At 36.2% G+C, this 16,318-nt stretch overlaps 1 protein-coding gene across 4 annotated transcripts in view; it reads right to left on the reverse strand.

Annotated features, from left to right (window-relative positions):
- Positions 1-16,318, reverse strand: part of FSTL5 (follistatin like 5) — a 318,510-nt gene that overhangs the window by 62,150 nt on the left and 240,042 nt on the right. For all 4 annotated transcript variants that reach the window (XM_075421652.1, XM_075421651.1, XM_075421650.1 and 1 more), the window contains 3 exons: positions 13,288-13,408; positions 5,062-5,223; positions 2,835-2,969 (listed from right to left, as the gene is read on the reverse strand). In XM_075421652.1, coding sequence (XP_075277767.1) covers positions 2,835-2,969; positions 5,062-5,223; positions 13,288-13,408 — 418 coding nt within the window. The remainder of the gene's footprint in view (positions 1-2,834; positions 2,970-5,061; positions 5,224-13,287; positions 13,409-16,318) is intronic.

Below are 16,318 nucleotides of genomic sequence, written 5' to 3' on the forward strand. Positions count from 1 at the left end.
ACTATTAAACATTTTAGGAAAAAAAATGCATACACTGGCAAAAATGGAACCATGTTCTGTATACATTATATGGCTTATAAAATTACTGTCATGTTCAATGCAGTGCAACTGCAGTTTGTATTTTAGAGCTCCACTGTAAATGTTCTCACTACCCTCTCAACAGCAAATCAACTCAATGTTCTGAAATGCTTTTATTTTGCTATGATTTTTACCTTCTGTGACACTTAAAAAGTATACAAGCCCAGATTAACTGACAAGTCACTGAGAATCTGTTCCACTTTTGTTCAAATCAATAGCCTAAGATTTCCAGATGGGAGTACTCCAGTAAGGAGAAAAATAAAAGATTAAAAAAACAAACGTCTGCTTTATTCTTGTAAAGTATGATAAAAGCGAAGTTATTTACAAAAATGTCGTCTATGACAGGTATAGTTTATATCAGATCACATGAAATCGCATTTATATCATCAGAGATCTTTCGAACATAACTTGTGATCTCATCAGCAGGCTTTAAAATAAAGTAGTCATAGCACTATTTTTAAAATGTGTGGGTGAGAAAACAAAAGCCCACAGTTCTATCCAGGTGGTTTTACCCATGTAATTTTCTTCCCTAATAATCCCTAATTTCCTGCATGAACCAGTCTTTTGGGAGAAATATTAAAACAGGAGAGAAGTGTTGGTAATAAAGCCTTTCTACTTAAAATTTCAGTTTTCTAATGCTCGCAACTCCTCCCTGTAGAGGAACTTTTTTTTAAACAGAAGCATTTACCTCAATAGTATCTATCAAATTTGTACCTCTGAAGGCAGTTTATTCATGTAGTTGTTATAACTATATTGACAGTAATTGCTTTTTTGTTAGTATGTACCTTAGTCTTCTTGCACGTATAGAAATGGGTTTCTGCGCTAAGGTTAAGTGAATCAGAGTACCAGAGTAAGATCTCATGTAAGTATCTATTGCACTTATATTCAAATGATATAATTATGCATCTATGGACTATATGTGTGTTTATACATCCACTAATTTTTAGGAAACCATGTTCAGACACAAAGGAACACAATGGTAAAACGCCTCCCTTCAACACACAACATAAAACTTGCAGAGTAAATGCCTTTTGTGGGAAGGCAGGACACAGTCTTTTGGATGAATTGTCTTAGAAATAATTGGATTATTATTATTCTGTCTTCATTCATATCTTTCATGATACCAATGGTCATCTTAACAACTTACTGCTAGTAGATTTTAAAGCATTTGTTGCAAGCAGCGTTCACGGCATAGCATGTGATTTTACAAATCCTGTAAAGTTAGCTGATCTAAAATTATTGCATCACATTACAATTCCTGAAAATAGTATTTTGCATAGGTGTGGCTATTTCTGCATAATCACTGCAGATCAGGTCTCCAGAGGATACAAGCAAGTAACTAAAACACTTGGAAACTGGACAGTTGGATACAAATGTCTTGTTGGTAAGGCCAAACAAGTCTTAACCAAGCATAAACAAATTCTTGTTTGTCAGGGTTTTGTGATTTGGCAACATTCACAACATTTATCACAGACTGCAAAACGCAAAAGGAGGTCACCGAGCTGCTTCATACCACCAGATTACTAGAAATTTAGCATGATCAAGCAACTTCTTTATCCTCAGTTGCCTTCCCAGAAATATCTGAGCAGTCATTTTCATGAGACTTCAAAAAAAACACATTAAGACTTTTGAAATGACAGTTCTAATTAGTGTTACTGAAAGCAGCTAAGATATTAACATCTGATTTATAAAATTTTCCTGCATGCAAGATTTCCTCTGAAATCTTTAAAGCTTAATAAACCTGTATGTAACTGAACTCAGCATCTTACAACAGCAAGTGTGAGGCAGACTTGCAGTGCTACTAATTCTGCCTCTAGTATCTTGTCAAGTACTCGTCACTGTTGAATAAGCTTCTAGATAAATACGAATACTTTAAGTTATTGCAATCAGACTCATTAGTAAAATAACTATCATTTTACTATATACATTTCTAATGAATATGTAGCTTTCATTAAGGTAACAGATTTAAAAGAAAAAAAACGACAAAAAAGCAAAACCAAATGGGTGAAGTGTAAACTCAGGAATGGATTTCTCTTAGCAAAGGAAAGACAGAGAAGGGAAAAGAAGTATCAAGGCAGACAAATAATTGGTAAACAGAGCTCATAAGCTCCACTACCATTCAAGAAAGCTACTTTTTGTTAGTGGTAGAGGTTTCCTTGGCACATTAAACTCCCAACTTAGCAAGTGAACATGGGCACTGTTCCTCTGCATTTCTGGAGTGTCACAGTTATCCAGGCACAATACAGCATGGGCAGACTGGAACTGGTCTGGAACTGACGAACTCGTCAGCAGGTGAGATCAAGTTCTGTGATGACACTTTTGTTATAAGGGCCAGATTTGACTCTTCATATATTTCAAGAACGTATAGGAAGAAAGACTAGAAAAGGTCTTCCTCCCACCCCCCCACCAACCCCAGAAACCACACCAGGACTACTGCTTTGCCCTATCCAGTTCCTTTTCCCCTTCATATTCCCTTCATATGCAACAAATTTATCATGACAAAACTATCCAAATTTTAACAGCAAAGTGAAAAATATGTCAATTCACAGAATGAATCAGAGATACCATTATACTTCTAAATAAACTTCAGATTATGCACACTGTCTTCGGTGGGTCTTGGATATCATTATTTAAACTTTCTTTTTTTAATAAGTTATCTACACATACTCAATTTATTTAATGTTTCATGGTTTTTAGTATCAATTTAACATTTGAGTGAGGGCTACATGTATTTTTATACCTTTCATAATACTTACGGGTCTTTCGCGCAGAATCTTCTACAAAAAGAGAAGAAATGTCTTCATCCACCCCTGCTTCATTCTTTGCAATGCAAGTATACGCTCCTGTATCTTCGTAGCGCACATTGCTAATGTGAACCTCACTGCCATTTGCTGAAAGAAGAGGAAAAATTCAACATGCAGACATGCTGCAGTGCTTTCAGATTATACATTCAGAAAGCTTTCTCAGTTCATGCTAATTAAACCATTTTGATTCCTGAGTTCATAACTTGGGGGCATGCCAAACTAATCCAAAAGTATTCAACTGGCTAGTGAATTACACACACTATTATTTATCTCTCAGATATCTGAAACACCTCAGCTGATTTTGCACTTCGGAGCCAAATATCAGTGTGAGGATTTATACATGACTATGGTTTTCTTTTAAATCAGGTAAATATTATGATTTTATTATGTTGCATTTTGTCACTTGACACTATTACTGGCTTTACACAAAATAACCCAGGTTTCCATGGAACATATTGGGCTAAAATTCCAACATAACAATTTTCATAAAATTGTTTATTTCTAGTAACCAGACGCACCTGGTTTTGTTTTCGTGTGAATGCAGTGCAACAACAGAAAAAACAGGGACACTGGAATTTTACACCTACATCAGTGTAGGAGTCTGTGGAAATCACTTCAGGACCTGTATTGCCAGTTTGAGTACGAATGTCAACAAACTATCCAGGATTCATAGGCAAAGGTCTTTTAAACAATGTGATGTGAATAATGACGTGACCAACGATTCACTGCATTTTAAGTATAGCATACTGTAGGATCTATTTGATAGATTTTTTTACTGCTTTGTAAGTATTCTGAAATATGGACTAGAAGGGACACTTGGTTATGGTGTAATACTTCTAGACCATCTTTTCCTTGAAGCTAATGCATTGGGAAAAACTCATGGAAAATGCAATGAAATTTTATTTCATCGAAGTATACTCAAGAAAATTGAATTAAATGTATTTTTCTTAGATAAGAACCACCCTTATTTATTTATTATAAATGTATGACACAGAGGTGAGGGAACAAAAATTCCACTCAAATCCCTACAGGGGAAATTAACAGAACACTGCTATGGAAGAGGAGTCCACTACTTTATACTCATAGTGGAAAGTGCATCTGCAAGGCAACTGTTTATACACGACCATAAATCCAGGAGAGAGGGCCATGAAAGAACAGAGGACTAGCACCTATAGGGAAGGTAAGTCTGTTTTCAAAGAAGCATTCCCTGTCTGGCTGCCCCACTGTTTCTTACAGTGCAGCCTGATCCAAATACACATCCATGTTTTGCAGATGAATGAGAGAAGGTTTCGATGGGAAAACTGACAATATGAGATATTTTTCCTATGGCTGACCAAAGATCACAAGAAGGACTGCAGAAGCTAGAAAGTTCTGTGCTGGGCAGGGTGCTGGGCTTGTTCATTGAATTTGCTGAGCTTTGAAGATTCATAGAAGATTCACAGACTAGTTTTCATTGTTGATTAAATTTAAGACTTTCCTTTAGTTGTTTTTTTGGGGTTTATTTTGGTTTGGGTTTTTTTTGTTTGTTTGTTTTTGTTTTTTTCCCGTGTCTTTGCACTCCCCTGGAGGTCTGCTGAGATCCCTCATAAAACAGGACATCTATTTCAGGTACTTATCTTCCTGTCCTTTCCACCATCAGGTCCCCAAGTCTCACTGAGATTGTTATCAGTCAAAAAACTTGTCTTTTCAACTGAGCTTCAGTAAAGGTAAAGTTTGGTCCACATTCTGATCTAAATTTAAATCTGGACTCATGACAAAAAAACTAGATTAACATCAATGCATTAGAACAAAATCTTTTCAGACAAAAGCACTGCTTCCCAACTTAAATATTAGTGTTGAATACTCATTGAATGGCATTAACATAGTTGTAGTGACAAATTCTAATACCGGGTTTGGACTGGGTCTTGGGCTGCATGCTCTACTCTGAAACTATACATTTTTAAATAGAGAAGAGCATACTGGAATTTTCTGGTAGTCCTGCCAATAAGTACAACCATTATTCTAATAAATAAAAAACAGAGAAGATACGTATCTTGGGGAGTAACTGGAAGACATCTTCTGAAATGTTTTAGCTTAGACTTCAACCCTTGGTTAAAACTATATAAGGACAGCTAGTACAGAAAGGACGCGCTGATAAAGCATCCACCACCTGTTGAAAACAATAAATACACCCCTTTACCTTGGAGAGTTAGCTGTTTGGATAACTTTGGAGTGATATCAATTCCATTCTTCAGCCAAGCAAGTTGTGGGTTGGGAATACCTTCAGCATGGCACCGAAGGCTAGCTGTCACACCTGGCTCCCTTGCCTGGCTCTCTGGATAGACTCGGATGACTGGTGGAACTGAAGGCAGGAAATGATGATAAATTAGTGGAGAAGAGTATTCACTTAATTTTAAGAAAAAATAATTATAAGCAATTCTAAAGACTCTTGCAGATAGATATAACAACAGTGCAACACACAGATGTGGTATCAGTCACATATTCAGTGACATTCAATGCTGAACTCTGTTACAGTAAATTTATGAAGCAGAAAGAATGTTCTGTGAGAAAAACCTGTTTTCATGGTCTGTGGTATCAACAAAAAGAGCCTAAATTCTAAGTCAATAGTTTTGGGTTGAGTAATAAGATCTTTATTTTTCCTTAAATTTCTTAATAAAATATGAATAGTGTACAACCAGTAAGTAATGATGTGATGTACAGAGATTGTAATTGTCCTATATCACTAACCTTTTCTTTAACACTTTCATCTCCACCTTTTCCCTCTCTCTAAAACACCTGTCAATGATCCATTTTACCTTTATAAAACATGTAATCACAGAATCAAATAACAGTTGAAGACCTCCAGAGGTCATCTTGTCCAGCCCACCTGCTCAAGCAGGGCCACCTAGAGCCAGTTGCCTAGGACCATATCTAGATTTTAGAATATCTCCAAGGAGAGACATTCTACCACCTCTCTGGACAGCCTGTGCCAATGCTCATTCACCCACACAGTAAAAAAAGTGTTTCCTGGTGTTCAGACAGAACCTCCTGTGCCCAGGGTACCATTCACCTTCTTTATCACATGGGCATATTGCTGGCTCATGTTCAACCTGGTGTTCACCAGGAGCTCCAGGTCCTTTTCTGCCAAGCAGCTTTCCACCTCAGTGGCCCCCAACATATATTGGTGCATGGTGTTGTTCACCCCCAGGTGCAGGACTTTGTACTTCTCCTTGTTGAACTTCATGATGTTCCTGCTGGTCCATTTCCCCAGCCTGTCAAGTTCCCTCTGAATGGCGGCATGACCTCTTGGTGTACCAGCCACTCCTCCCAGTTTGGTATCATCTGCAAACCTGCTGAAGGTACAACTCTGCCCCATCATCCAGATCATTAACAAAGATGTTAAACAGGACATTTATCAGAGGAGTCTTAGGAGTTTCATTACTAGAAAAATAAAAGAATTGTTGATATTACTTTTCCAAGGTTTGGAAACTTGCTGCCATGTAGGCTTACCAACTAATAATTTGCTATGTGCCACACATCAGTATTGGCAGAGAGAGGGCATATGATATCACCGTGGACATATTCCTGTTGGTAATCAATGATTAAGCATGATGAAAAAAATCTTGCTGTGTAGACTTTTTAGCTTAATAATTACTTATTTTATCTTTAATTATATATAGAGAAAACTTGCTTGAGGTTGTTTCTAACAATAAAAAAATTAACTGTAATGAAAGTCAAAAGAAGCATATTTCGTATTCCCCAAAGTTTTGTTTAATGCAGCTTTCAAAATATGGAATACTTAGCTGGTGTCACAAAACACAGTTGGGTAGAGAATGAAGTATCAGTTGATAATGAAAGAAGATAACAAGATCAAAAATTAACTGTGTCTATTTTGGCACTAGATTAAATATTTTCAAATGTTATCCAGCTGTTTAGAAGAAGTGTCCCAGCATGTTGTCCTATTAAAGCACAGAAATGCCTCAGATTTCTACACTGCAAGAAATACACAAATGTACTGTATCTCAGATAGGATGCAAAGATCAGCAGGTTTCACTGATATTTTAAACCCAGTTAGAGATGAGGGTCTTTTCAAATAATATACACATAAAATTCACATAACCACAATATGCAGACTGCAAAAATATAATAAAAGAACACGAAAGAAGATTAAAAATGCAAAAATTATGGCTGCGAGTTGCTTAGACTACCAGCTGAGAGTAAGAGCATTACAAAAATCAGCAATTTAAACTCTATATTGAGTTTCTGGAAGGGACTTTGCTTGTATGGCTGCAGATCTCTACTTTTCATCTTCAGCCTGACATTCCCATTCCTGTTCCCCCTCCACTTCCATTTCTGTCTCCTCTCCCATAGGATCTCTGTGTACTGCCAAGACCTTGCCTTCCCCACTGCGTTCCTCATACTGAGCCCCATTTGACTGCGTGCTCAGATGGCCTCAGCCTCTTTCGGCACCTCAGCTCCCAAACTTATTCTGCTTCACTTCCTAGGATCCAGTTTTCATGTCTGCCCTGTTCATCATTTCTTGACAGAAGATCCTTTAGCAGCCCAACTCACAACTGGAAAAGTTTTTCAACCCTTGTTTTGCATTCAAATTTTTTATTTCATATTACCCTGGACTCTACCTGTAATATGCCCCAAGAACTGTGCAACTAAGGCATGCAGGCAATTAAAATATTACTGCAGTGTGGGCTTAGTCTATAAAATTAATTTGATGTGACAAGCTTGATATAAACTCTTTGAGTTCACTTCAATCACTCTTTTTGTTTAACTGACCATGTATATTAGCAGAAAACAAATTTAAGTACACAAGTAACGTGATTGTTCACGCTGACTTTCAAGGAGGTATGTTCTAATATCTTAACCTAAAGAAGCCTACTTCATAAGGGAGAGGTCATTATATCGGTTAAAAAGGGAGGGGAGAGAAGAGGTTGCATGATCATGTTTAGCAGAATCATGTACAATATGTGATTGAATGAAGCCTACATCCCTTATCATTCAGTTCAAAAAGCCTTTTCAAAGTTCAAAAAAAAAAGTTCAAAAAGCAGTGAGACTGTTGGTTCCAAATATAGTGAATATGTAGCTGTTCAATACATCTTACAACTGCTATGAAAACCCCGGAAGATTATTTCAGTCAGGTCTAAAGTAAAAAAAAAAAAAAAGGGGTGGGAAAAAAAAAAAAGAGAGAAAATAGTCTGTTCAAGCTGTCTGGAATCCAGGGAGAATGTATATGTTTGAGAAAGAAACATATATATATTGAAGTAGGTTCTTATACTGCTGTATATGATAACTCTGCTTTTTCATTAAACTGAGATGTTTTGTTTGGAAAAACAAAGGTGGTAAACAATTCTTCAGATGTTATAAATCACTGATTCATATCTGGCTGAGGGTCTGGACTCTCTTTTCTTTACCTTAAGATACCAAAACTTTTGGATTTTTTAATAGGCCTTTTGTCTTGAAACTAAGGTGGTGAAAATTCTTGTCACCTCTCTGCAAAGAACTTGCCTTTTAAAAGCTCAGGGAGTAGGATAACATTGCTCATACATAAAGAAAAATGTCACATTGATGCTGATTTGTAACATGGACCATAAACTCATACCATTTTTAGAGCAGGTTTGGATTTGAAGGCAGTCTTCCATTTTGTTTATAATATGTCTAATGACACTTTGCTTATCATCAAGAAACATCTCTTCAAAAGTGAAATTCCTCAAATTTACCCTTTGAAAAATCTAGGCTATGACATGTATACACTTGAAAACCAGAAGAACTGAGTTATTAAAAAAATATATTTAAACTCATCTAGGCATCTTGTCTATAACTGCCATTGTGATCAATAATATTAACACCTCTGGTTACGGAAAGTATTGATCCATAACTTGATAAACTTGACTAATTAATGAGAAAATGCAAACTTTGTAGATATTTCAGCTTTTTCAATAGCGATTTTAAAAGCTTCTTCTGTGTCAGATGTAGATATCACATTCATGTAATCCCAAGAACAGTAATAACAAGAAAGAGTAATAATTTTTAATAATGCTTCTTTAACACTTCAACTAACATAATCAATAACATAAACATAAGGAAAAAAAGGGTTTTTATTAGTTGAATTCTGTGTTTTCACTTAACTGATGTATACACCTCTGTTGTCTTAAATAGCTGAATATTAACACATGAAGTGGTTAATTGAATATATTTATATCATCAATGGGCATTTTAGAGACAGGCGGCCCCCTATCAAATACAACAAATATAACAAGAATATCTGAGTTTGTTACAAATTTTTTGCTCTGAGCACTGTTTGTTACTTTTTTTGGAAGAACTCTACCAGAATTCCCCTATAAACATTTGAATGGCTGCAGTAGAAAAAAACAGAGGCTAGTACACAAGTGTAAGTGAAATTACATAAATACTTCTGAAATACAAATTAAGTGAAGACTGATATTACTTGACAAATTATGGAGTTCATATTATAAATATTTTATGGGAGATTGAATTATATAACTACCCTTTGTCTTCAGTGATACTAAGACGATCACATATATCTATCACTATCTGAGAACAGACTGTCTAATTCATGGGGTTTATGACACATGATGTCAACAACAGTAAAGGAAAAATACCTGATGGAATGAATTTCAGTATCACAGATATATGAAGAAAAAAATAAAATTAGACTGACAGGCTCAGACACATGTAGTCTCAGAATCACTTAGTCACAAAAATCTACACTTTGAAAGTTTTAAGTACTATGTAAATGCTAATAATTAGCACTATTTAATAAAATGGTTACTCCTGCACCATTATAACGTTGTATTTTGTTGGTTTTTTTTATAGTTTAAATGAAAAAGGGTTAAATACCAACTTACTGTAACTTTGCTTACAATATTTACTTTACCATATTATTTGTAGAACAAATTAAGTAGAATTTTCTCACCATAAAAACTGTCTTTTACAGTGCTGATTATTGTTAGTATTCCAAAGGAAGCTCCTTATTTTTTAGTACTGTACCAGGCAATTCAAAACTAAAAAAAAAAATTCCTGAAGATTTTAATCTTTAAAGAAAAATAAATCAAAATTGTATATACATATAATATTTGCAAACTAGCCAATGTAAAATACATAAAATTATTTTCTAAAAATATATAGATTTACACAAATGGAAATCAAGAAAGAACTTAAAATCTAATTACATTGTTTTCATCGAACCTTCACATTAGATCTTCATACTCAACGGAGCCTCATTATCTCATTAACTGACTCTCCTGCTAATACAAGTATCATTATAGTAATTAGTCATTATCACAGCTACAAGAACTGACCATCATGCCTGTGCTTGGGAAGATTGCTGCTTAGAAGTACAGACCTAAACTGTGGAAATGCTGTTCATTTGACCTTTAATCTCAACGGTTTTAACTCCATTCATCTGCAACAAACGATCCTATTGCTCAAAGGGACTTCTTTCTCCTTTCCCTCACTCTCCAAAAAATCAACATCCAAAATGGTGTTGGAAGGTACCACTCCAGTTCCAGCCTGTGGAACAGCAGCTATCTTAGCAAACACAGACAAGTCAATGAGCCTGTGCAAACCGCATGAAGTTCAACAAGGCCAAGTGCAAGATCCTGCACATGGGCTGGCGCAATCCCAAGCACTAATACAGGCTGGGTGGAGAATGGATTGAGAGCAGCCCTGAGGGGTGCTGGTGGGTGGGAAACTCAATATCACCCAGCAATGTGTCCTTGCAGCCCAGAATGGCAACAGTACCCTGGGCTGCATCAAAAGCAGCGTGGCCAGCAGGTCAAGGGAGGGGATTCTGCCCCTCTACTCCACTCTGGTGAGACCCCACCTGGAGTCCTGCGTCCAGCTCTGGAGACCTCAGCCAAGGAAAGACACAGATGTGTTGGAGCGGGTCCAGGAAAGGACCACAAAGATGATCTGAGGGCTGGAGCACCTCTCCTATGAGGAAAGGCTGAGAGAGTTGGGGTTGCTCAGCCTGGAGAAGAGAAAGCTCCAGGGAGACCTCACAGCAGCCTTCCAGTACCTGAAGGGGGACTACAAGAAGGCTGGAGAGGGACATTTTACAAGGACATGTAGTGATAGGACAGTGAATGGCTTTAAACTGAAAGAGGGTAGACTTGGATAATCTGTTAGGAAGAAATTTTCTACCACGAAAGTGGTGAGGCTGCCCAGAGCAGTTGTGGCTGCCTCCTCCCTGGAAGTGTTCAAGCCCATGCTGAATGGGGCTTTGAGCAACCTGGTCTAGTGGAAGGTGTCCCTGTCCATGGCAGGGAGGTTGGAACTAGATGATCTTTGAGGTCACTTTCCAACCCAAACCATTCTATGATTCTATGCATTTGCTGGGACAACTTTAAATTTATATAAGTGATACAGGGTAGCAACAGCAGTGATTGTCTTTGGCACCATAAAGGTTTACAGTGGTTTCCAGAAGAAATTTACAATTTCTTGACAGACACTTCGTCATCAGAAAAATCTGCAGTTGTCCTCCTTCACCTATCCCACATTATGTTTCTTGATTTCCTAGTCTTGCACAAAAGGTTCAACTTAAGTAGAATTTTGCCTCATTGCGTTCTGAACTGAGCCAAACGTGAATAATCCTAGTATTTTAACTGTTGCAACACGCCTCTTCAGGATTAACACACTGAAATAGGTAGGGAACATGTTAACAAGAGTATAATTTTGTTAATAAATTAGGGTAAATCAAGACACATGAAACAGAGGAGGAGAAAGTTGGTCAAGGAACTTCTAATGGGCCTAACTCATTAATAATTCTGCTATGTCTGCAGGAATTCAAATACGACTAAACCACACTTCAGTCTTCTCACAAGTTTAGCCAGTATTTGCTATCTGACTTTTTAAATGACAGAAAAGAATTCCTGAAGAAAAATTTGAAGGAGGAAAAGTTGTTGATGTCGTGTATTAGCTCAGGGAAGACACTCCTTTTACAAAGTGTGTGTGCGGGGGGGGGTGTTGGAATCAGAAAAAGTAATTAAAAGTCACAGGTAAATTAATATTTTAAGCTAGTTTCCTGGAGAAACACAATGGTAGAGATAATACATTAAGAGAACTGCAAACTAACACTAAATATCAAAGTAGTTTAAAGTGTGAAGGATATTAACAACAGAATGTGGAAAAGAAAAAAGGCATTAAAAGAAGAATGAATCATATTAAAAGACAAGTAAAATAATCTTTGAAGCTGCATTTGGTGTGAATATCAATGAAATATATGAATATCAGAAAATATTTCAGCATTTTTGAATAAAGAGATATCAAGAAAAGTCAAGAGCTTGTGCAACTGACTAACAATTAGCAAAACAAAGAATGACGGTAACTGCACTGGCCAAGAAACTAGGTCTAGAACATGGAGAGAGAGAGAAACTTCAGAAGAAAGTTAGAGCCTGTTAATGCAAAGTAAACTTGCAGGACAAGATTGAGCTCAAAAACGATTCTGGATAGGATTAAGTATCAACATGGAATGACAAATACTGGCAGGTTAAGGCAGAAAGTAGACTTAAGAGTTTAAGATAAATATGAACACTGAAAGAAGAGGAAAGTATGAGGTCACTAAAAAAAAAACAAACCACTGAATATCACTAAGTAAAGTACAGTGGGAGCCTTGGACTTTTCATCAGTGGAGGAGAAGAACCGCTTAAAATAATTTAGAAAAAAAATTACATATAAGAAAAAGAGCTAGGAGAGGGTACTATGGTTCAAGAGAAGGGAAAGGCCTGTCTTCATGGCACCAGTAACAATTGCAGTTAAGCTTTGTCTAAGTACAGAGTTCAGGAAAGCGGTCCTTAGAACTTGAACAGATTTAGAAAAATGTAAAGATCAAAATTTCAAATCCAGATGCCTAGAATTAATCTACTAAAATCATGATTAGATTTCAAAATAATAAATGTGAATTTAGAAGCTTACACTAATTACAAAACTTCTAAGGTAGTGCATTTTTTAAATCTTATGTTAAATGCAATATTCTTAACACAACAGACCTATGCGCTTATTTTTCCAGTGTACTCTCCAGAATTAGTAAATTAATACTAAAACTTAATTTATCTGTATATATATGCACGTACATATAAAATACTCTTATTATTCTGCAGAGAACATGCTAAAAATCCTCACAGGAGAACTGTTCACAGCACAGAGCAAGTCCTTGGGACTATCTTTACTCCTTTTGATAGCTATTATTCATATGGAAGTAATAAATGAAAATTGTTATATTTTGTTGATTTGCAAGGTTATTTATAGGAGAAGAATAAGGAAAAAAAAATTGTATCTCTTTTTCTGTTAAGCTGTAACTATATAAGAAAAGTACAACAGACACAACATTTCTGCTCAACAAAATCCAAACCCAAGTCTCTCATGACTTGGTAATTAGAACATTTTTCCTTACCATTCACTTGGAGGGTATGAGTTTGATAAAGCTTATCGTAGCCATCAGCATAGCAGGTGTAATTTCCCATATGGGTTGTGGTAACCTTAGTAATGTACAAGGACCCATCATCTCCAAAATCCTACCAGGAAAGATTAAAAACAAGGTTATCATAATTATGCCTGTGTCTTTACAATAATTATGCTTATGATCTTGGCAACAAAGCTGTGATGCAAATATCAGACATCACAATTATTAAACCAGAACAGCTGACAGTAATCTGAAACCCAAATACTATATTTGTGAATGACAGAGTTGTTTGGTCTTGCCAGATATATTGTGTATGTAAAAGGAAATACAACTTTTATTTTAACAATTGCTTAAAGTCTGAAGAAGAAACATGTTTATTTAGTTACGATAATTATTTGCAGAAGAAAAACTACTTAGGAACGGATCTGATCAGATAGAAAAACTAAATCTCTGCACAATTAAACAAAGTAAATGCAACCCTGTGCAAGTGGGGCCACCCTTTGAAATGAGCAAATACAGAGAAAAGAAAAAAGCCCTCATTTTTCTTCAAGTTTGAGTCACTATTTTTAAGTTCGTCCTTTTATATATCTTTAATTGGCATATAGGTTCCACTAGATTAGAGCGCAAAATTTGACCCGAATTTTGATTCCCAGTTCAATTTCAATTAATAAAAGATCATTTCAAATTTACAAGTTGTAAAAATTTATGAAACAATTAATAGCCAGCATTAGTTTTCCTTGTTATTTTTCAGGTCTGCAAGAACCGCCCTAAAAATAAGAGTCCTAGTCCAGTCTAGCTTCTTCCAGTCCATGTCTCATAGATTTTAAAGTGCTTGTACAAATCCTGCTAGGAGTTTTTTTTTCTACTTTATATTCCATTATTTACTTTTCAAGGAAAAGTCTTGACAGTTAGTTTCTTTTCAGTCTCACCAGCAATCTCTTTATTGTTATATATGCAATGTATTTACATAAAGCAGCAATTAAACTATTTCAGCAAAGAATTTAAAATAGAAATGTAAAACTATGAAAAATGTCTTTCAGCTTAGTAGATAGTTTCTGCGGTAAAATATTTAATTCAGAAATCAAAGTGTATAAGTTATGATGAAAAACATGCAAAACATACTCAGTTTCATACAAGGAAAAAGTATGCCAGACGAAGTATGTAGGTGAGCCCGTTCCTGAAAGGAACCCATGCTCTATAATCATATGCCTAATGTTAATATAGTCTATCGTAATATCATCTATCTTTCTTGTGTATTAAAAAGCTGTTTCAAATCTTCTCAGTATTCTTACATATACAATACAGTTTTCTTTTTGTTTTTATCCTAAACCCATTCATGGTCAGCTTATAGACATGTTATACTCCTTAACATAAATAGCCTCTAAAATATCCTCCAAAATCTATAAATAACTTAAAATAACCTCTCCTTGTGACTAACACAGGATACGGTACTATAAAATATACACATATACACATTATAATTACATTCAATACAAATATTTGCACACACAGAGGCTCACACATAGAGCCCAAAGTATCCAACAGGTTTCCATTTCGTAAGAATAGGGATAATCACCAAGCTACAAAACCTACGGTCTCTCATTAGATTCACTGATTCCTTAGAGTAGCACTGCTTTTGTAAATTTATTTCAGGGATCTGGGATTTCCGTAGGCAAGTGTTACTGGTAAAGACCATGGCAAAGAAGGATTTCAGTACATCAGCCTCTTCTACTTCTTTTGTCACCAGGTCCCGTGCCCCACTCAGCAGCAGGCCCGTATTTTCCCTAGCCTTCCTTTTGGTGCTGATACAGCTCTGAAGCCCTGTAGAAGCCCTTCATGTCCCTCACCAGACGCAGTTCCGTGGGGACTTTGTCTTTCCTAATCCTGCACATTCAAATATTGTTTCCATGTCCTTCCTGGGTCACCTGTCCTTACTTCCATCTGTCTTGCTTTTTATTTGAGTTCTGTCAGGAGCTCCTTGTTCATTAATACAGGCCTCTGGCTGCCTTTGATTTGCTCTTCATTGTGATGGACCATTCTTGAGCATAGCAGAGGTAATCTTGAAAATCAATCAGCTCTTCTTTAGACCCCTCTTCTTTTCAGCATGGTCTCCAACAGGATTCTTCCAAGCACCTCCTTGAACAGGCTGAATTTCGCTCTCCTGAGGTCCAGGGTTGTGCTCCTGCTTTGTGCCTTGATGCCTGCTCTTAGGCTTCTTTATTCTGCCATCTCACGGTCACTGCATCCAAGGTTTCTCTGACCTTTATATCCCCAACCAGTTTTTCCTTATTTGTTTCTTCACAAACTCTGTAACCTTCTCTGTAAATTCCTCAAATTCACAGAACAGTCTATCAAAAGTTTCTAAAAACAGAAAACTCAGCTATAATATCTCACTCAGAGAATGTAAGATGCACAGTAAAATAACTTTGATAAAATATATTACTATGTGCTGCTTTAGTCTTACATTCTATCATTTGAATGTTATGAGTGACAAAATAGGTTAACCTCTGGTCCTTTATGACTATTCTTATGTTCTTCCATGATCTCACCAACCACTTTCTCAATTTATTAGGATATGTTTTTTCAGTCCCATCTTTCTAGTTTTTCTTCTTTCCCAGAGAGCATAATCTCAGTGATTTTATGATCATATTTCACTCAAGCTGCCTTTTACTGTAACATCTTAAGTCTTCTTGTAGAATGAAATTTAAATGTGAAAGCTGAAATCCAGATGAAATTCCCTTTAATTTTTCAGTTTTCTTTCCTCAGATATATCTCACTGCATTTCTTTGTCCAAAGGTGAAATACATATCTCACTGCATTTCTTCATCCAAAGGTGTTTGGGTAACTAAATTTCACATTGCACAACTCTGTGCTTCAGATGATTGTGCTAGTTGCTCATTAAGAGAAGAATGCAAGTCACCTAAAAATTAAGCCACCTGGTAAGACTGATGATAACTTACTGGTTTTAAGATAACTATAGATTTCAGTATGAGCGCTTCAGCTACATAGACTTCTACCAAGT

This window comes from Opisthocomus hoazin, chromosome 5 (genome assembly GCF_030867145.1).
Source record: "Opisthocomus hoazin isolate bOpiHoa1 chromosome 5, bOpiHoa1.hap1, whole genome shotgun sequence".
Classification (NCBI taxonomy): domain Eukaryota; kingdom Metazoa; phylum Chordata; class Aves; order Opisthocomiformes; family Opisthocomidae; genus Opisthocomus; species Opisthocomus hoazin.